This window comes from Antedon mediterranea, chromosome 7 (assembly GCF_964355755.1).
Source record: "Antedon mediterranea chromosome 7, ecAntMedi1.1, whole genome shotgun sequence".
NCBI lineage: Eukaryota > Metazoa > Echinodermata > Crinoidea > Comatulida > Antedonidae > Antedon > Antedon mediterranea.
Window position 1 is genome coordinate 19111247 of NC_092676.1, and position 22581 is coordinate 19133827.

A 22581-nucleotide genomic window follows, 5' to 3' on the forward strand; every position below is an offset into this window, starting at 1 on the left:
TTTTTACGACACTCTTACACGTTTATGCATCAATCTTTTTACTTGATATGCTTGTAGCACCTGACGCACAATCTGACGCGAACCTGAAGCTGACCGGAGCTGGAGCGAAAGACACATAAAGCAACACTTTCCTGTGCAAAAATGTAGGGCAATATGGTTTACACTACAGACAATCCCTATTCAGGAAACACATTTTGCTTTACGATTCTTTAATAAAAACTAACCAGAACAATTTATTAATCCAAGTACTGTACAAACGACTGAAATGTATGCTGGACCGAACTACAAAAAGTTGTTTGCGCGGAAAACTTGGTCACAATTACAAAACAAAGCAACTTCCGCTCTATAAAATTTCTCAGCAGACTGAACGCATCCTCACCAAAAAAGGTGGCCAATGCGAGAGTAGACAACAATATCACTCAGACAAACTAATATGTACAGCGTACTACTATATTTGTTTAATGTTACAAATGTATTCAATGGTTACTTCAAACTTAATGTTTAACACTACTTATTGCTAAATTTGTAATATAAATAGGTATTTAAATGTTTCACAATAATGCACACTTTGTAACAGCAATGCTTAAAACTTGAGATGTTTAATAATTAAAGGAATGCTTTATAAGATAAAAATAGCTACTAAATTTAATTTCAGTTTCCATATGAAACCAATCTTTGGATAAGATAGATATTTCAAGCACAACTGTACTATACAAAAAGGGTGAATATTGAGCGTAGTCCTATGCAATTATTTATTCAACTTAGTTATTCTATTTATTTTTTGAATTAAATCTGTAATTTACCCGTAACATAAAGTATGTTGGAACTAATGTAAATCTATAAATCTAATTTCTATCTGTATGTAAATTTATAATCAAAATATGCATATAGAGGTGGAAGAAAACATACCTTCTATCAGCTTTTCAGGGGAAAAAACAATTAACCTGCTCTACTCATCTTTTACTGTTGTTGCTGATATATCCAGTGTTAGAAATCTGTATAATACCATTATATGATTAAGTATAGTCCCAGATAGACTTGTCCCAAGTCTGTAGTTATTGTCTTTTTATGTTAGTCGGCTTTTCGATTTTTGTCTGAAAATGTGAGCTCAAGTATTATATGCATTAAGCGCCATATGTGCCAACATATTTATCTTTTACTAATTTCGGTCTAGAACGTAGACCAAGTCTCAGGGATTAAGAAACTCTTGTGTTCCAATTTAGCCTAAATTGGGGGTGAGGAGTTTATAAACTGTAGCACCTTATTCCATATATTGTAAACCTACTGCAATGAATGTCTCCAATATGTAGAAATCAATCATCAAAAACAAATCTTACTCTAGCTAATCTATACAAAATTATAAAAATACACGTCATTTGTCAAATTATAAAATTCAGAAGCTTCAAATTTAAAAAAAATACTATAACCTAAAGTTTCGAATTAAGCTAAATGGAAACGTTTTTGAGCGTAAATTAACAGGCATGATTCTGGCAATATTTACAAATTGTCTTTATTCTTGCTTTAAATTAGCGTTTTTTGTATTTTCTTGTGCTTTTTTGTTTCCGTTTACAACCGCGTCTACCATGTCTGATTTTGTGATCAACGTCCCTGAAAAACTAGCCATAAAATCAAGAATCGGACTCGGTAGATGGTTAAACAGCCATGCGTAAACAGGTGCTAAGAAGCCGCAGGCATACCGCGTCTTCGGACGTCTGGCTAGAAGAGCATGGATTATAGTTTCCGACACTGGTGAAATATCGGTTTCCAGTCGGGAATCGTTTTCTGTGTAGAAACGACTAGACATGTTTTTGAAGTAATGGTCGCCGTAGATGGGACGTAAGTTAACTGGAAGTTGCTCTTGTAGTTCTTTAAGTGTTTTTTGCATCAAACCTGAAGTTGTGGCAGCTGAAAAAAAAAAAATACAGGAATAAACCATGGAGAAATTAGAATAAAATAAAATGTGTTCAGGTAGACAACTTAACTTCCTCAAAAAAGTTTTCTGCAGTTTTCCTTAGTTTATCAACTGGCCTACACAAACTTTGTACAATTTTTTCTTGCTTGAGTTTTCAATTAAATAACTGTCTGTTATTGATATTTCTTACCAGTTTTGAAACCACCTGGTTCTACTGCCGACACCTTTATTCCCCATTTTGTCATTTCATTGCGTAGAACGTCTGTGAACATGTCCGCTGCGGCCTTTGAGGAGCAATAGGCCGAAAGACTTGGCATAAATAACAAAGCTGTATAAATAAATAGATTCATGTTGTTAATTTGTCTGACATGACAATATAACCATTCCATACTGCATAGACAATTTAGTAGAGAATTCTGCGGTGCTGACTTCACGACGGTAGGTGACGCTGCGTGGACGGCATTGTTGTTGCTAGCTAACCAAAAAATGCGTTCAACCTGCTTGAGTGACTCAAAGGTCACCAATAATTTGGAATTGGCTTAGTCATTTTAAAACTTAATAATTTTCAATAAAAACAAACTAAAATTTCAAAAGATCACTAAATATTTGTTTTTAATCTATTTCTTCAACTACAGTTTAGTTGAAGTTAAAAAAAATAAGTTAAAAAAAATCAATCTAAGATACATAATTTGATACAAATACAGATCTATATAGTTTATCAACATAGTAGCGTTGAACACATTTTTGGGTTGGCTAGCAACCATGCAGCGCCATCTATCGTTGTGACGTCACACTGCAGAACTCTATGTTGGTAAAATATTTAACCAGAGTGTTGAAACCTCTAATGCTGTGTCCCTGGCTCGAAATATTTTATTTACATTTTTTGTTTTCTGATAAAAAATATATATTTTAAAAATCCAAATGGTATTTTGAATCACTTTTTTTTCAACTCTACTCCAAAAGGTAGATAGTAACTTACCACATAAACTTGTGACGTTTACAATTCTACCTTTTGATTTTCGAAGAAGCGGAAGAAAGGCCTTCACCATCCGTACTTGCCCTAGAAAATTTACATTCCATAATTTTTGGAATACTTCTAATGAGCAGATCTCAGTCTCTGCCATTATGCACTGTCCAGCATTGTTTACAAGACCCCAGAGTTCTAAAAGATAACAAAGATTTCATATTTATGATTATTATTACAATATAGTGCTTTATGATAGAAACAAATAAGTTTAAGATTACGAAGTAAAGTTTACATTACTACTTAATGTTTGAACTTTACAAAATGACCTATGCCCCTTTTAAGGTTGACAATACATTCTATCAGCTCATACTCCATGATCAGCTGAAATTAGCCTGCTCTACCCATCTTTTATCATTGTTGTTGACATTATCCAGTGTTATTTAAGAAATCTGCATATATACCATATATGATCAAGTATAGTCCCAGATAGACTACGAAGTAAAGTTTACATTACTACTTAATGTTAATTAATGTTAATTACTTAATGTTAATGACGTATGCCCCTTTTAAGATTAACAAAGTGATTGTTATATGAGATTGAGTTCTTACAAACTAAAATTCTGGTCTTATATTAATGTTGAGGCTCCCACTTCCAACCTAAATTGCTGATCCCCATAACAAGGTTGGCTTCTCATCAACTAAATTTGTAGTCCCATCAATTAATATAGTCTTAGTACATAAAGCCTCTGATTTGAATACTTGATGTCTAGGAACTTGTTTTACTAATACAAATTTTGACTTTTTATTTAGTAGAATAGTTTTTATAACAAAAATTTTTTAATTTTCCATAGTCACCTTTTTTAGAGAGTTGATGTTTAACAATGTCCAAAGCCTTTTTCACTTGGTCATCACTGGTGACGTCCAATTGCAGAGTGACCAGTCGATTCGAACAATTGGCTACAAGAGCTTGTTCACCATCGCCACCTTTCTTTAGACACCCAGCGAACACCCGGAAGCCGAGGGCATCCAGTTGTTTAGCCGTCTCATAGCCAAACCCACTATCACATCCTAAGTAACAAAATTGTTAATAATTGTTACTGTATCAATCATCATGTCTGCACAAATGTATTCATTATTTTATAATTATGATTTATTATATGATCATTTTCATTTCATTATAAAAAATGGCCTTAGGAATGTAATAATTGCCATATTCAAGTGAATTGGAAAACCTTATGATCTACAGAAAATATTAAAATGTTCAAAATGCTATGACTATGTTAAGCAATGAAATGATTATAATACAGTACTTTATTTTAATTAAATACTTAACTCAAATATGCCATACTGATAAATTATAAAATACAGCTAAATAATTTTAGTTCTTTTATTAAAACTTAATAAATAAAAAGCTGGTATTACCTGTAATCAACACCGCTTTCTCTTCAACTGGAAGATATCCCTGAGGAAGATTATTAAAGATGTAATAGCAAGCAGTTGCAAAGACAATCAGGCCAAGTATGCCTCCCAAGATGAACTGGCTAAGAGGTTGGAGAACAGTAGGTAAGATGAGGAGCAAAATTGATGGGAAATTTAACTCTAGTTCATTACTTAGATAGCGAGATAAAGCCGCACCGCTAAACACTATCGTTATCGTCGAATACGATAATAGATATAAATGATACAAAGACATTATACTTAAAATATTAATAAGTTTTTCTACAAACAAAAATAGCTAGCCTAGCTAGGCCTACGAACACGAACCAACTGAAGTCAATCGCGGTAAATAAACCAGCGATTATCTAGAAATACCATGGTTCACTAAGCACGAATACTTATTTTTAGAACAACGAACTTCCGGTATTTACGTTCTACAATTCGTATGGCGCGCCAGGCCCGTCTTTCACAAAAATACTTTTTAAGTCGCGGGTAATATCGGTTATTTATTATAATTTATGTTAATACGACAATAATTTGTAATAATGTGCTTGTCGAAATAACATCGTGATAATATTAGTAACTTTAAAAAGTATATTTAAAGTATTGACATTTGTTTATAGTAAGGTAGTTTCGGCGTGTAATCACATCTATTTGCCCTAGTTGGAGTTTTGTTTTCATCGTCATCCGTATATGGTACCATGGCTAGATTAAATGCATTATTAATCATTTTGTCATTACTTGTAGTAAGTATTACTTTATTATTAATATATAGTGATATATTCAAAATTGTTCATTTTATAATCAGATTGATAGTTTAATGATTATTTAATAAATATTTTTGGAAATAGCTAGGCCTAACTAAATGATATTAATTTCTAGGCCAAAGTAGTTGTTGATTTCAGAAGTTGTTTCGCCAGAATTATTTGCCACTAAGTCGTTTCGCCCCTATCTATTGCTTATAAATACATAAACTCACTTATGTTAAACAGAATCATCCATGAACCGGCGTGAAGTTGGTTACTTATTCCTTATTCGATATTCAATTTTTTTTGTGAAGTTGGATCCTTATTCGACATTCACATTCACATGTATGGGGCGCAATATGTGTAATATTTTAATTAAATGATTTTATACTTACGGCTTAGATTTACTAGGGCTATGATTTATAGGGCTATAACTTCGTTATAAACAGCATGGACCGGGATGACGATACATGGGTTGGGGCTAGTAGGGTCCAGTCGTTTCAGAAAATACCACTTGCCCCGGTCCATGCCGTCTAGCTGTCATTTTACGCCATTTTAAAACCTTACTACAATTTAACGTTTTTTAAAATAAAAAATGCAATATAACCGGATGATTTATAGTGCTATAATTACGTGATAAACGGCATGGACCGAGATGACGATACATGGATTGGGGCGAGTAGGATCTAGTCATTTCAGAAAAATACCACTTGCCCCTGTCCATGCCGTCTAGCTGCCATTTTACGCCATTTTAAACGTTACCACAATTTAAGTTTTTTTTAATAAAAAATGCAATATAACCGTATGATTTATAGGGCTATAATTACGTTATAAACGGCATGGACCGGGATGACGATACATAGGTTGGGGCTAGTAGGGTCCTGTCGTTTCAGAAAAATACCACTTGCCCCGGTCCATGCCGTCTAGCTGCCATTTTACGCCATTTTAAAACGTTACTACAATTTAAGTTTTTTTTAAATAAAAAATGTAATATAACCGGATGATATAATAGGGCTATAATTACGTTATAAACGGCATGGACCGGGATGACGATACATGGGTTGGGGCGAGTAGGGTCCAGTCATTTCAGAAAAATACCACTTGCCCCGGTCCATGCCGTCTAGCTATAATTTTACGCCATTTTAAAACGTTACCACAATTTAACGTTTAAAAAAAAAAATGCAATATAACCGAATGATTTATAGGGCTATAATTACGTTATAAACGGCATGGACCGGGATGACCATACATGGGTTGGGGCTAGTAGGGTCCAGTCGTTTAAAAAAAATACCACTTGCCCCGGTCCATGCCGTCTAGCTGTCATTTTACGCCATTTTAAAACGTTACTACAATTTAACGTTTTTTTAAATAAAAAATGCAATATAACAGGATGATATATAGGGCTATAATTACGTTATAAACGGCATGGACCGGGATGACGATACATGGGTTGGGGCGAGTAGGGTCTAGTCATTTCAGAAAAATACCACTTGCCCCGGTCCATGCCGTCTAGCTGTAATTTTACGCCATTTTAAAACGTTGCCGGTACTACAATTCAATTTTTTTAAATAAAAAAATGCAATATAACCGAATGATTTATAGGGCTATAATTACGTTATAAACGGCATGGACCGGGATGACGATACATGGGTTGGGGCGAGTAGGGTCCAGTCATTTCAGAAAAATACCACTTGCCACGGTCCATGCCGTCTAGCTGTAATTTTACGCCATTTTAAAACGTTGCCGGTACTACAATTTAATTTTTTAAAATAAAAAATGCAATATAACCGAATGATTTATAGGGCTATAATTACGTTATAAACGGCATGGACCGGGATGACGATACATGGGTTGGGGCGAGTAGGGTCCAGTTATTTCAGAAAAATACCACTTGCCCGGTCCATGCCGTCTAGCTATCATTTTACGCCATTTTAAAACGTTACCACAATTTAACGTTTAAAAAAAAAAAATGCAATATAACCGAATGATTTATAGGGGGCTATAATTACGTTATAAACGGCATGGACCGGGATGACGATACATGGGTTGAGGCGAGTAGGGTCCAGTCATTTCAGAAAAATACCACTTGCCCCGGTCCAGGCCGTCTAGCTGTCATTTTACGCCATTTTAAAACGTTACTACAATTTAACGTTTTTTTAAATAAAAAATGCAATATAACAGGATGATATATAGGGCTATAACTACGTTATAAACGGCATGGACCGGGATGACGATACATGGGTTGGGGCGAGTAGGGTCCAGTAATTTCAGAAAAATACCACTTGCCCCGGTCCATGCCGTCTGGCTGTAATTTTACGCCATTTTAAAACGTTGCCGGTACTACAATTTAATTTTTTTAAATAAAAAATGCAATATAACCGAATGATTTATAGGGCTATAATTACGTTATAAACGGCATGGACCGGGATGACGATACATGGGTTGGGGCTAGTAGGGTCCAGTAGTTTCAGAAAAATACCACTTGCCCCGGTCCAGGCCGTCTAGCTGTCATTTTAGGCCATTTTAAAACGTTACTACAATTTAACGTTTTTTTTTTTATAAAAAATGCAATATAACCGAATGATTTATAGGGCTATAATTACGTTATAAACGGCATGGACCGGGATGACGATAAATGGGTTGGGGCAAGTAGGGTGCAGTCAATTCAGAAAATTACCACTTGCCCCGGTCCATGCCGTCTAGCTATCATTTTACGCCATTTAAAACGTTACTACAATTTAACGTTTTTTTAAATAAAAAATGCAATATAACAGGATGATATATAGGGCTATAATTACGTTATAAACGGCATGGACCGGGATGACGATACATGGGTTGGGGCGAGTAGGGTCCAGTCATTTCAGAAGATTTTCTCTTGCCCCGGTCCATGCCGTCTAGCTGTCATTTTACGCCATTTTAAAACGTTACTACAATTTAACGTTTTTAAAAATAAAAAATGCAATATAAATGCATGATTTATAGGGCTATAATTACGTTATAAACGGCATGGACCGGGATGACGATACATGGGTTGGGGCGAGTAGGGTCCAGTCATTACAGAAACATACCACTTGTCCAGATCCATGCCGTCTAGCTGCCATTTTACGCCATTTTAAAACGTTACTACAATTTACGTTTTTTTAAAATAAAAAATGTAATATAACCGGATGATATATAGGGCTATAATTACGTTATAAACGGCATGGACCGGGATGACGATACATGGGTTGAGGCGAGTAGGGTCCAGTCATTTCAGAAAAATACCACTTGCCCCGGTCCATGTCGTCTAGCTGCCATTTTACGCCATTTTAAAATGTTACTATAATTTAAGTTTTTTTTTGTAAAAAATGCAATATAACCGGAAGATATATAGGGCTATAGTTACGTTATAAACGGCATGGACCGGGATGACGATACATGGGTTGAGGCGAGTAGGGTCCAGTCGTTTCAGAAAAATACCACTTGCCCCGGTCCATGCCGTCTAGCTGGCATTTTACGCCATTTTAAAACGTTACTACAATTTAACGTTTTTTTAAATAAAAAATGCAATATAACAGGATGATATATAGGGCTATAATTACGTTATAAACGGCATGGACCGGGATGACGATACATGGGTTGGGGCGAGTAGGCTCCAGTCATTTCAGAAAAATACCACTTGCCTCGGTCCATGCCGTCTAGCTGTCATTTTACGCCATTTTAAAACGTTACCGGTACTACAATTTAATTTTTTTAAATAAAAAATGCAATATAACCGAATGATTTATAGGGCGATAATTACGTTATAAACGACATGGACCTTGGTGACGATACATGGGTTGGGGCTAGTATGGTCCAGTAGTTTCAGAAAAATACCACTTGACCCGGTCCATGCCGTCTAGCTGCCATTTCACGTCATTTTAAAACCTTACTACAATTTAACGTTTTTATAAAAAATGCAATATAACCGGATGATATAAGGCTATAATTACGTTATAAACGGCATGGACCGGGATGACGATACATGGGTTGGGGCGAGTATGGTCCAGTCATTTCAGAAAATTTTCTCTTGCCCCGGTCCATGCCGTCTAGCTGTCATTTTACGCCATTTTAAAACGTTACTACAATTTAACGTTTTTAAAAATAAAAAATGCAATATAAATGCATGATTTATAGGGCTATAATTACGTTATAAACGACATGGACCGGGATGACGATACATGGGTTGGGGCGAGTAGGGTCCAGTCATTACAGAAACATACCACTTGTCCCGATCCATGCCGTCTAGCTGCCATTTTACGCCATTTTAAAACGTTACTACAATTTACGTTTTTTTTTAAATAAAAAATGTAATATAACCGGATGATATATAGGGCTATAATTACGTTATAAACGGCATGGACCGGGATAAAGATACATGGGTTGAGGCGAGTAGGGTCCAGTCATTTCAGAAAAATACCACTTGCCCCGGTCCATGCCGTCTAGCTGCCATTTTACGCCATTTTAAAATGTTACTACAATTTAAGTTTTTTTTTGTAAAAAATGCAATATAACCGGAAGATATATAGGGCTATAATTACGTTATAAACGGCATGGACCGGGATGACGAGACATGGGTTGGGGCTAGTAGGGTCCTGTCGTTTCAGAAAAATACCACTAGCCCCGGTCCATGCCGTCTAGCTGCCATTTTACGCCATTTTAAAACGTTACTACAATTTAAGATTTTTTTTAATGAAAATAGAATATAACCGGATGATATATAGGGCTATAATTACGTTATAAACGGCATGGACCGGGATGACGATACATTGGTTGGGGCGAGTATGGTCCAGTCATTTCAGAAAAATACCACTTGCCCAGGTCCATGCCGTCTAGCTATCATTTAACGCCATTTTAAAACGTTACTAAAATTTAACGTTTTTTTTATAAAAAATGCAATATAACCGAATGATTTATAGGGCTATAATTACGTTACAAACGGCATGGACCGAGATGACGATACATGGGTTGGGGCTAGTAGGGTCCAGTAGTTTCAGAAAAATACCACTTGCCCCGGTCCATGCCGTCTAGCTGTCATTTTACGACATTTTAAAACGTTACTACAATTTAACGTTTTTTAAAATAAAAAATGCAAAATAACTGGATGATATATAGGGCTATAATTACGTTATAAACGGCATGGACCGGGATGACGATACATGGGTTGGGGCGAGTAGGGTCCAGTCATTTCAGAAAATTTTCTCTTGCCCCGGTCCATGCCGTCTAGCTGTCATTTTACGCCATTTTAAAACGTTACTACAATTTAACGTTTTTAAAAATAAAAAATGCAATATAAATGCATGATTTATAGGGCTATAATTACGTTATAAACGGCATGGACCGGGATGACGATACATGGGTTGGGGCGACTAGGGTCCAGTAATTACAGAAACATACCACTTGTCCCGATCCATGCCGTCTAGCTGCCATTTTACGCCATTTTAAAACGTTACTACAATTTACGTTTTTTTTAAATAAAAAATGTAATATAACCGGATGATATATAGGGCTATAATTACGTTATAAACGGCATGGACCGGGATGACGATACATGGGTTGAGGCGAGTAGGGTCCAGTCATTTCAGAAAAATACCAGTTGCCCCGGTCCATGCCGTCTAGCTGCCATTTTACGCCATTTTAAAACGTTACTACAATTTAACGTTTTTTAAAATAAAAAATGCAATATAACAGGATGATATATAGGGCTATAATTACGTTATAAACGGCATGGACTGGGATGACGATACATGGGTTGGGGCGAGTAGGGTCCAGTCATTTCAGAAAATTATCTCTTGCCCCGGTCCATGCCGTCTAGCTGTCATTTTACGCCATTTTAAAACGTTACTACAATTTAACGTTTTTAAAAATAAAAAATGCAATATAAATGCATGATTTATAGGGCTATAATTACGTTATAAACGGCATGGACCGGGATGACGATACATGGGTTGGGGCTAGTAGGGTCCTGTCGTTTCAGAAAAATACCACTTGCCCCGGTCCATGCCGTCTAGCTGTCATTTTACGCAATTTTAAGACGTTACTACAATTTAACGTTTTTTAAAATAAAAAATGCAATATAACAGGATGATATATAGGGCTATAATTACGTTATAAACGGCATGGACCGGGATGACGATACATGGGTTGGGGCGAGTAGGGTCCAGTCATTGCATAAAAATACCACTTTTCCCGGTCCATGCCGTCTAGCTGTCATTTTACGCCATTTTAAAACGTTACCGGTACTACAATTTAATTTTTTTAAATAAAAAATGCAATATAACCGAATGATTTATAAGGCTATAATTACGTTATAAACGGCATGGACCGGGATGACGATACATGGGTTGGGGCTAGTAGGATCCAGTAGTTTCAGAAAAATACCACTTTACCCGGTCCATGCTGTCTAGCTGCCATTTCACGCCATTTTAAAACCTTACTACAATTTAACGTTTTTATAAAAAATTCAATATAACCGGATGACATATAGGGCTATAATTACGTTATAAACGGCATGGACCGGGATGACGATACATGGGTTGGGACGAGTAGGGTCCAGTCATTTCAGAAAAATACCTCTTACCCCGGTCCATGCCGTCTAGCTGTCATTTTACGCCATTTTAAACGTTACTACAATTTAATTTTTTTTTAATATAAAAAATGCAATATAACCGGATGATATATAGGGCTATAATTACGTTATAAACGGCATGGACCGGGATGACGATACATGGGTTGGGGCTAGCAGGGTCCAGTCGTTTCAGAAAAATACCACTTGGCCCGGTCCATGCCGTCTAGCTGTCATTTTACGCCATTTTAAAACGTTACTACAATTTAACGATTTTTAAATTAAAAAATGCAATAAACACGTATGATTTATAGGGCTATAATTACGTTATAAACGGCATGGACAGGGATGACGATATATGGGTTGGGGCGAGTAGAGTCCAGTCATTTTGGAAAAATACCATTTGCCCTGGTCCATGCCGTCTAGCTGTCATATTACGCCATTTAAAAACGTTACTACAATTTAACGTTTTTTTTAATAAAAAATGCAATATAAATGGATGATTTATAGGGCTATAATTACGTTATAAATGGCATGGACCGGGATGACGACAAATGGGTTGGGGCTAGTAGGGTCCAGTCGTTTCAGAAAAATACCACTTGCCCCGGTCCATGCCGTCTAGCTGCCATTTTACGACATTTTAAAACGTTACTACAATTTAACGTTTTTATAAAAAATGCAATATAAACGGATGATATATAGGGCTATAATTACGTTATAAACGGCATGGACCGGGATGACGATACATGGGTTGGGGCCAGTAGGGTCCAGTCATTATAAAAAAAGACCACTTGCCCCTGTCCATACCGTCTAGCTGCCATTTTACGCCATTTTAAAACGTTACTACAATTGAACTTTAAAAAAAAATGCAATATAAACGCATTATTTATAGGGCTATAATTACGTTATAAACGGCATGGACCGGGATGACGATACGTGAGTAAAATGACTGGACCCTACTTGCCCCAATCAATGTATCGTCATCCCGGTCCATCCCGTTTATAACGTAATTTTAGCCCTATAAATCATGCGTTTATATTGCATTTTTTATTTAAAAAAAAGTTAAATTGTAGTAACATTTTAAAATGGCGTAAAATGGCGGCTAGACGGCATAGACCGGGCAAGTGGTATGTTTATAAAATCACTGGACCATACTCGCCCCAACCTATGTATCGTCATCCCGGTCCATGCCGTTTATAACGTAATTATAGCCCTATAAATCATGCGATTATATTGCATTTTTAAATTTAAAAATCGTTAAATTGTAGTAACGTTTTTGGTTTTAAAATGGCGTAAAATGACAGCTAGACGGCATGGACCGGGGCAATTGGTATTTTTCCGAAATTACTAGACCCTACTCGTCCAAACCCATGCATCGTCATCCCGGTCCATGCCGTTTATAACGTAATTATAGCCCTATAAATCATACGTTTATAGTGCATTTTTTATTTCTAAAAACGTTAAATTGTAGTAACGTTTTAAAATGGCGTAAAATGACAGCTAGACGGCATAGACCGGGGCAAGTGGTACTTTTCTATAATGACTGGTCCCTACTCTCCCCAACCCATGTATCGTCATCCCGGTCCATGCCGTTTATAACGTAATTATAGCCTTATATATCATCCGGTTATATTGCATTTTTTATAAAAACGTTAAATTGTAGTAAGGTTTTAAAATGGCGTGAAATGGCAGCTAGACGGCATGGACCGGATCAAGTGGTATTTTTCTGAAACTAATGGACCCTACTAGCCCCAACCCATGTATCGTCATCCCGGTCCATGCCGTTTATAACGTAATTATAGCCCTATACATCATACGTTTATATTGCATTTTGTATTTTAAAAAATTAAATTGTAGTACCGGTAATGTTTTAAAATGGCTTAAAATGACAGCTAGACGGCATGGACCGGGGCAAGTGGTATTTTTCTGAAATGACTGGACCCTACTCGCCCCAACCCATGTATCGTCATCCCGGTCCATGCCGTTTATAACGTAATTATAGCCCTGTATATCATCCTGTTATATTGCATTTTTTATTTAAAAAAACGTTAAATTATAGTAACGTTTTAAAATGGCGTAAAATGACAGCTAGACGGCATGGAACGGGGTAAGAGGTATTTTTCTTAAATGACTGGACCTTACTCGCCCCAACCCATGTATCGTCATCCCGGTCCATGCCGTTTATAACGTAATTATAGCCCTATATTTCATCCGGTTATATTGCAATTTTTATTAAAACGTTAAATTGTATTAATGTTTTAAAATGGCTTAAAATGACAGCTAGACGGCATGGACCGGGGCAAGTGGTATTTTTATGAAATGACTGGACCCTACTCGCCCCAACCCATGTATCGTTATCCCGGTCCATGCCGTTTATAACGTAATTATAGCCCTATAAATCATACGTTTACATTGCATTTTTTATGAAAACGTTAAATTGTAGTAACGTTTTAAAATGGCGTAAAATGACAGCTAGACGGCATGGACCGGGGTAAGAGTTATATTTCTGAAATGACTGGACCCTACTCGCCCCAACCCATGTATCGTCATCCCGGTCCATGCCGTTTATAACGTAATTATAGCCCTATAAATCATTCGGTTATATGGCATTTTTTATAAAAAAAACCCGTTAAATTGTAGTAACGTTTTAAAATGGCGTAAAATGATAGCTAGACGGCATGGACCAGGGCAAGTGGTATTTTTCTGAATTGACTGGACCCTACTTGCCCCAACCCATGTATCGTCATCCCGGTCCATGCCGTTTATAACGTAATTATAGCCCTATAAATCATACGTTTACATTGCATTTTTTATGAAAACCTTAAATTGTAGTAACGTTTTAAAATGGCGTAAAATGACAGCTAGACGGCATGGACCGGGGCAAGTGGTATTTTTCTGAAATGACTGGACCCTACTCGCCCCAACCCATGTATCGTCATCCCGGTCCATGCCGTTTATAACGTAATTATAGCCCTATATTTCATCCGGTTATATTGCATTTTTATAAAAACGTTAAATTGTAGTAAGGTTTTAAAATGGCGTAAAATGGCAGCTAGACGGACGGCCTGGACCGGGTCAAGTGGTATTTTTCTGAAACTAATGGACCCTACTAGCCCCAACCCATGTATCGTCATCCCGGTCCATGCCGTTTATAACGTAATTATAGCCCTATAAATCATTCGGTTATATTGCATTTTGTATTTAAAAAAATTAAATTGTAGTACCGGTAACGTTTTAAAATGGCTTAAAATGACAGCTAGACGGCATGGACCGAGGCAAGTGGTATTTTTATGAAATGACTGGACCCTACTCGCCCCAACCCATGTATCGTTATCCCGGTCCATGCCGTTTATAACGTAATTATAGCCCTATACATCATACGTTTACATTGCATTTTTTCTGAAAACCTTAAATTGTAGTAACGTTTTAAAATGGCGTAAAATGACAGCTAGATGGCATGGACCGGGGTAAGAGGTATATTTCTGAAATGACTGGACCCTACTCGCCCCAACCCATGTATCGTCATCCCGGTCCATGCCGTTTATAATGTAATTATAGCCCTATATATCATCCGGTTATATTGCATTTTTTATAAAAACGTTAAATTTTAGTAAGGTTTTAAAATGGCGTGAAATGGCAGCTAGACGGCATGGACCGGGGCAAGTGGTATATTTCTGAAATGACTGGACCATACTAGCCCCAACCCATGTATCGTCATCCCGGTCCATGCCGTTTATAACGTAATTATAGCCCTATAAATCATTCGGTTATATTGCATTTTTTATTAAAAAAACCGTTAAATTGTAGTAACGTTTTAAAATGGCGTAAAATGATAGCTAGACGGCATAAACCGGGGCAAGTGGTATTTTTCTGAATTGACTGGACCCTACTTGCCCCAACCCATGTATCGTCATCCCGGTCCATGCCGTTTATAACGTAATTATAGCCCTATAAATCATACGTTTACATTGCATTTTTTATGAAAACCTTAAATTGTAGTAACGTTTTAAAATGGCGTAAAATGACAGCTAGACGGCATGGACCGGGGTAAGAGGTATTTTTCTTAAATGACTGGACCTTTCTCGCCCCAACCCATGTATCGTCATCCCGGTCTATGCCGTTTATAACGTAATTATAGCCCTATATTTCATCCGGTTATATTGCATTTTTTATAAAAACGTTAAATTGTAGTAAGGTTTTAAAATGGCGTGAAATGGCAGCTAGACGGCCTGGACCGGGTCAAGTGGTATTTTTCTGAAACTACTGGACCCTACTAGCCCCAACCCATGTATCGTCATCCCGGTCCATGCCGTTTATAACGTAATTATAGCCCTATAAATCATTCGGTTATATTGCATTTTGTATTTTAAAAAATTAAATTGTAGTACCGGTAACGTTTTAAAATGGCTTAAAATGACAGCTAGACGGCATGGACCGGGGCAAGTGGTATTTTTCTGAAATGACTGGACCCTACTCGCCCCAACCCATGTATCGTTATCCCGGTCCATGCCGTTTATAACGTAATTATAGCCCTATACATCATACGTTTACATTGCATTTTTTATGAAAACCTTAAATTGTAGTAACGTTTTAAAATGGCGTAAAATGACAGCTAGACGGCATGGACCGGGGTAAGAGGTATATTTCTGAAATGACTGGACCCTACTCGCCCCAACCCATGTATCGTCATCCCGGTCCATGCCGTTTATAACGTAATTATAGCCCTATATATCATCCGGTTATATTGCATTTTTTATAAAAACATTGAATTGTAGTAAGGTTTTAAAATGGCGTGAAATGGCAGCTAGACGGCATGGACCGGGGCAAGTGGTATTTTTCTGAAATGACTGGACCCTACTCGCCCCAACCCATGTATCGTCATCCCGGTCCATGCCGTTTATAACGTAATTATAGCCCTATAAATCATTCGGTTATATTGCATTTTGTATTTTAAAAAATTAAATTGTAGTACCGGTAACGTTTTAAAATGGCTTAAAATGACAGCTAGACGGCATGGACCGGGGCAAGTGGTATTTTTCTGAAATGACTGGACCCTACTCGCCCCAACCCATGTATCGTTATCCCGGTCCATGCCGTTTATAACGTAATTATAGCCCTATACATCATACGTTTACATTGCATTTTTTATGAAAACCTTAAATTGTAGTAACGTTTTAAAATGGCGTAAAATGACAGCTAGACGGCATGGACCGGGGTAAGAGGTATATTTCTGAAATGACTGGACCCTACTCGCCCCAACCCATGTATCGTCATCCCGGTCCATGCCGTTTATAACGTAATTATAGCCCTATATATCATCCGGTTATATTGCATTTTTTATAAAAACGTTGAATTGTAGTAAGGTTTTAAAATGGCGTGAAATGGCAGCTAGACGGCATGGACCGGGGCAAGTGGTATTTTTCTGAAATGACTGGACCCTACTCGCCCCAACCCATGTATCGTCATCCCGGTCCATGCCGTTTATAACGTAATTATAGCCCTATATATCATCCTGTTATATTGCATTTTTTATTTAAAAAAACATTAAATTGTAGTAACGTTTTAAACTGGCGTAAAATGATAGCTAGACGGCATGGACCGGGGCAAGTGGTATTTTTCTGAATTGACTGGACTCTACTTGCCCCAACCCATGTATCGTCATCCCGGTCCATGCCGTTTATAACGAAGTTATAGCCCTATAAATCATAGCCCTAGTTAATCTAAGCCGTAAGTATAAAATCATTTAAATAAAATATTACACATATTGCGCCCCATACATGTGAATGTGAATGTCGAATAAGGATCCAACTTCACAAAAAAAATTGAATATCGAATAAGGAATAAGTAACCAACTTCACGCCGGTCATCCATGAGTGTGTTGCTATATAATTTGTATTTCCTATTTCTTGGGCTTATAATTTTTTTCAGACTGTAGAATGTTACAGAAATCGTGAAATTCAAATTGGTATGTCTTTTTTTTTCGTTTTTTTTCAGTTGCAGCATTTTTCACTTTTTATTCTGCGCTACTGGAGGAAATAATCAATAAATTTATTTATTTCCTCCTTGCGTTCCTCGTAACAAAAAAGAGGCATTGCACATCTTTACATTTATACATATGTGTATAAATATAGCGCCCTCTATATAATGTGTTGTATATTTTTATTGTTATACTACCCTCTATATAAACTTTACATCTCTTTATTTACTTCATATCCTATACAATGAGGAAAACAATTTTTATTAATAAAATAATAATTATTATTATTTTTCAGTGAGTAAGGAAGGACGTTGTCCAGATGTGTCGGATGGTCAAGTTGGCATCTGCGCTATTACATGTGACAATGATCTGAGCTGTGACAATGAAAGGAAATGCTGTGGGAATGGTTGTGGAGGTTATGACTGTATGCAACCTATTGAAGGTTACAATAAAATTAGTTTTTTTTAAAGATGAATCAGTGCATGCATGTAATTGTGTTATGAGGAAAATATCTTCCACCCACTCAGACCCAAAAGCTTATTTATGATTTTCCAGCCATCATAATTGCACCATCCATTCCAAGAAACCTCTAGGTAGCTGAAAATATTGTTTTATTTTGTTTATCTCATTACATCTCTCTGTCTGTGTGTAACATGAAAATTGTTATTACATAGCACTAACATAGTACAGTAGAACCTTTATTTCACGTATGGTACGGGACCGAAAGGCGTACGTAAAGCACGGGATTCGTAAAACACAGGTTCTACTGTACTGTACTGTACTGTACTTGTTTAAATCCTTCTGATCCCCAATTGAGCTTGGGCAGCTGTACTTTTACTGTATGTCCACTGTTTTATTTCATAGTACCCTATTCCGCTTTATTTTTCCTTTTTACAAAATATAAATTTGCCAATTTTATAGTACTTGCTTTGTTTGTTTGTTAGCATGATAGCGCCCACAATTGTCAAGTTATTCTGAATTTTTCGGTGTAAATAGCTATTTACTTACAGAACATGCCTATTGAAATTCATTAATAACTTTAAGCAAAATTTGTATTTTTTCAACATGAAATATTAACATTCTGTGGCAATATTATTACATTTTCAACTCATTTTACACTTATTATTGAAGATTCTGCAATATAAAATAATGAAACAGTTTGGTCTGATAAAGTCCCAAAAATTCTCCTTTTGACTGCCGGAATAACCACAAAAAGCTCTATCTGGCCCTTTGTCTAAAAAAGTTGTGGACACATAACATAAGGAGTTTAGTCAATAGTTTTACTGCATATTTTCATTGTCATTTATTTGATTAATTCTCAGAGAGAATGTGTCATATTCCTTGCCCAAGGATATATGAACCTGTGTGTGGTTCGGATGGCCAGACGTACAGTAGTGAATGCATGCTAAACTTCACAACATGTTCACGCAATCAGGAGTTTGTACACAGGGTGCATGATGGTACATGCCAAGAAAGGGATTTGAACCGAGGAAGTGAAGCCCTCCTGCGTAAGTAGATTGGATTTTAATGTTATTCCTACGTACTTTACACTTAAATACAAATGCTTACCGTATTTATTCGAGGGAGGAGTGTATTCGGGAGCAGCATTTATTTCTTTGGGTGTTATATGGTAGCATGTATTATAATCAAATAAATAAATATGAAAAAATACAACACATTTAATATTGAAAAGTGAAAAAATGCAGTAAAAATTGTATCAAAATTATTGGTAAATTGTAGATCATGAATTCTACTACAAATAGAAATGTGTGGTAATACAGTATTGTGTATATATGCATGTAGTGGGGTGTTTATTCGAGAAATAAATAAAGGCCAAGAGCGTTTATTCGAGGAGGCATTTATTCCAACTGATATTCTATGGGGGGGGGGGGCGTTTATTCAAAATGATGTTCTATGGGGGAGGGGGGGGGGCGGCATTTATTCAAAATGATGTTCTATGGGGGGCGTTTATTCATGCTGTTTAAAACTTTTGCAGGTGGTACATGTGAAAGTAGAAGAAAGGAAGCTGAGAAAAAGCCAATGATTGGAGCACAGGTACCACAGTGTGACAGTGATGGTAATTATGAAGCAATGCAATGCTGGGGGTCTGTTGGTAAATATTAATACATAATATGGTTTCTTTATATTTATAACATTTTTACCAGAACACAAATTCTGAGATATATATATATATATATCAGTGTACCATGTCCCGCATACCTGGCTCAATGTTTTATGCCAGTTCTGCGGTACATTTCATTTTGAAACCTGAGCTGTACTGACGAGATCTAATAAGATCGAAACAATACTGTCTGCAGATTAGATATATATATATATGGTAACAGGACGATTCGGCCCTTGGACCATTCGGCCCGGGACGATTTGGCCCTGAGACGATTCGGCATACTTAAATTTAACGGCTTTGATATGCATTTTATAAAATAAGCTTTTACCCAAACTTTATTTTCAGAAACACGATAGGGTAGTCCTACTAGGAATAAAGATGCAATAAAGCAAACATTTTGAAAACATTGTCGAAAATGATCATTTTTTAGTCACGCGAACGATGTAAACAAGTTACGCCCTCTGTTGGCCGCAACAGAAACAAGGTTTTCGAAGTAATAAATTGAATATAAAATTACGGTTTTTTAATTTATTATATATATTATATCAAGATTGTCAATATCAATAAAATACGGATTGTTTTAAACACCTTTAAAAACTTGATAAATACCAACAAAAATTAATATGAATTTGATCTAAAGTGAGACGTTTCGGCCCACAAAGTGGGATGTTTCGGCTCAAAAGTGGGCCGAATCGTCCCATCAAAAAGGCCGAATCGTCTTATGGCCGAATCGTCCTGGAACCATATATATAGAGGAGTGAGTGGCCAAGTGTTTTTGAACCGTAATCTGTATCCCGATGGAGGAGGCTCACTCGTTCCATGGTTCTGGTGGTAAACGAGTCTTTTCGAATAAGGACTATAAACCGTAGGTCCCGTGTACACACTTTAAAGAACTTGGTACATCTTAGAAGATGAATAGAATGTTACCCTGGTGTAATAGCTCATACAACCACTGTCATAGACAGACAAAGAAGCATGTAGTTGAATAGTGTAACATCTAAGTCCACAGCGCCATGAGCAATTGGAATTTCTAATATTTTCTCAGGTATGTGTTGGTGCGTTGATGAGCAGGGGGAGAAACTGTCTGAACCAGAGAGAGGTACACTTTCAGCTGAACATTGCCAGAAATTGAGAAACAAACTTGAAAACAGTCCTTAAATCTGCAACAGAATTATGCATCCAGAATTCAATACTTGTCAATGTCCTAAATTAACAAAATTGATCGCTACAATATATTTTCTAGCTTATTAACTATATATGGTGTATAATTATAAATGTAAAATGCAGATAACCAAATTTCAAATTTTTAATTAGGAGATCTAGATAGGATGGCAAGTCTACCTTGAAAGTAATTTTAGTTGTACATTATGTATGAATGTCATACGTGAGCGTTGATGCAAGTTTAACTATAGGTATGACACGCCATCTATGCCAAAATGCTTCTCTTTTTACAAGTATTAATCTACAACTTAGACTCTAGGCATTATTATTCACTCTACTATTTATACAATTACTGTATGTAATATTCTGGTGATTTTAGGTGATAGTAGCCTACTGTGTTAAAGGGAGGTCTTATTATACATTGCACACCTCCCAACCCTCCAGATGGCGGGACTCTCCCAATATTTTGAGTCATCTCCCGCTCTCCAGTTAAAATGCAAGTTCTCCCGATATTTTGGATAAACCAAAACAATTGCCCGATATGCATAAATTCTAATACTCTAGAGATTGGATAAGGGAATAAAAAAGATACTAATATCGGTAATATTAACTTTAATAAGTGAATATAATGCCCTTGGCACGCCTAACATGCCCTTGTTTATTAGATACCAATATTTTTAGCTTTTATATAGCGCCCTCTATGGTTTGATATACTGTTATAGCACCCTCTATAATTTTATAAAACCTCCCATCATTTTTCCGAGCTGGATGGTCTGACATTGCCAAATTGTCGATTATACGAATGTTTTGATTGCATACAAAAGTATAGAAAAAGATTTTTAATAAATTTTACCGGCGTTTTGGTATTTTTTTTTTTTTTAGATAAGTTACTGTATTTCTTGTAGATTTTATGTTGAGGTGCAATAGGGAATGCCCTAATTTATAATAATACCTGCTACTTTATAGTAATAAAAGTATATTTCTTAAAAAATTAATATTGTACGAGTCATTTTTCGCGCCGCTGCTCTAGCCAGCTATGTCCCATGAGGACATTATTCATTAATAAGCTGTTATCTTAGACCGACAGTTTTGCGAATTTGGAAACTCGACTATAATTTATAGGTCCCAGCTGCTGGACCCAAAAAACGTCTGGGAAAAGACAGTCTATGAGGTATCACGGTTGAACAATTTTGGATTCTTGCCCTTTGATTGGTTGACGCGAATCAGCAGATTGTAGAAGAATTTTCACTTGTACCACACACGTTGTCTCTTCAGTTGCATGCCTAGAAACAGTTCAGGTTCGGGTTGAGGTCACACACAAACAGGCTACAGCACATTTAAGTTCAAAATTGACCATTTTTAAATGCCATTTTTGAATTAGTAGATTAATATTTGTTGGCAAGTAATACATTGTTGGAAATGTACAGGTACTTTCAAATGCTGTGTATACAATTAACTAGTACAAAAATGGGCATGTGATTCATAATTAAATAACTATCTGTGATTTGTATGTATTTTTGCGATTAAAGGACATCTTTTTAATACTTAATAATAAATTAATCAAAAGAAAAATGATTAATTTTAAAATGTCTAGCGGCGTTTTTTGTAAGAAATATTACTTGTTTAACCAATGTTAATATGTATTATATGACTCACTGTCTCTGTATTCTAGA

General features: G+C 36.4%; 2 protein-coding genes across 2 annotated transcripts; one reads left to right on the forward strand and one right to left on the reverse strand.

The window, feature by feature from the left end:
• Positions 1–192: 192 nt before the first annotated feature.
• LOC140055470 (D-beta-hydroxybutyrate dehydrogenase, mitochondrial-like) lies at positions 193–5019 on the reverse strand. Its single transcript, XM_072100810.1, has 7 exons — positions 4965–5019; positions 4692–4713; positions 4302–4420; positions 3735–3947; positions 2892–3074; positions 2103–2240; positions 193–1905 (listed from the first exon to the last, which is right to left on the reverse strand). The coding sequence occupies exons 1-7, from the start codon at positions 5017–5019 to the stop codon at positions 1511–1513; spliced, it is 1125 nt and encodes a 374-aa protein (XP_071956911.1). The 3' UTR covers positions 193–1510.
• On the forward strand, positions 4772–21783 carry LOC140055364 (U20-hexatoxin-Hi1a-like). The gene is made up of 6 exons (XM_072100691.1): positions 4772–5062; positions 17574–17610; positions 17918–18064; positions 18945–19130; positions 19619–19735; positions 20793–21783. Exons 1-6 carry the CDS (start codon positions 5018–5020, stop codon positions 20903–20905), a joined length of 645 nt encoding a protein of 214 aa, XP_071956792.1. The 5' UTR covers positions 4772–5017; the 3' UTR covers positions 20906–21783.
• Positions 21784–22581: the final 798 nt, after the last annotated feature.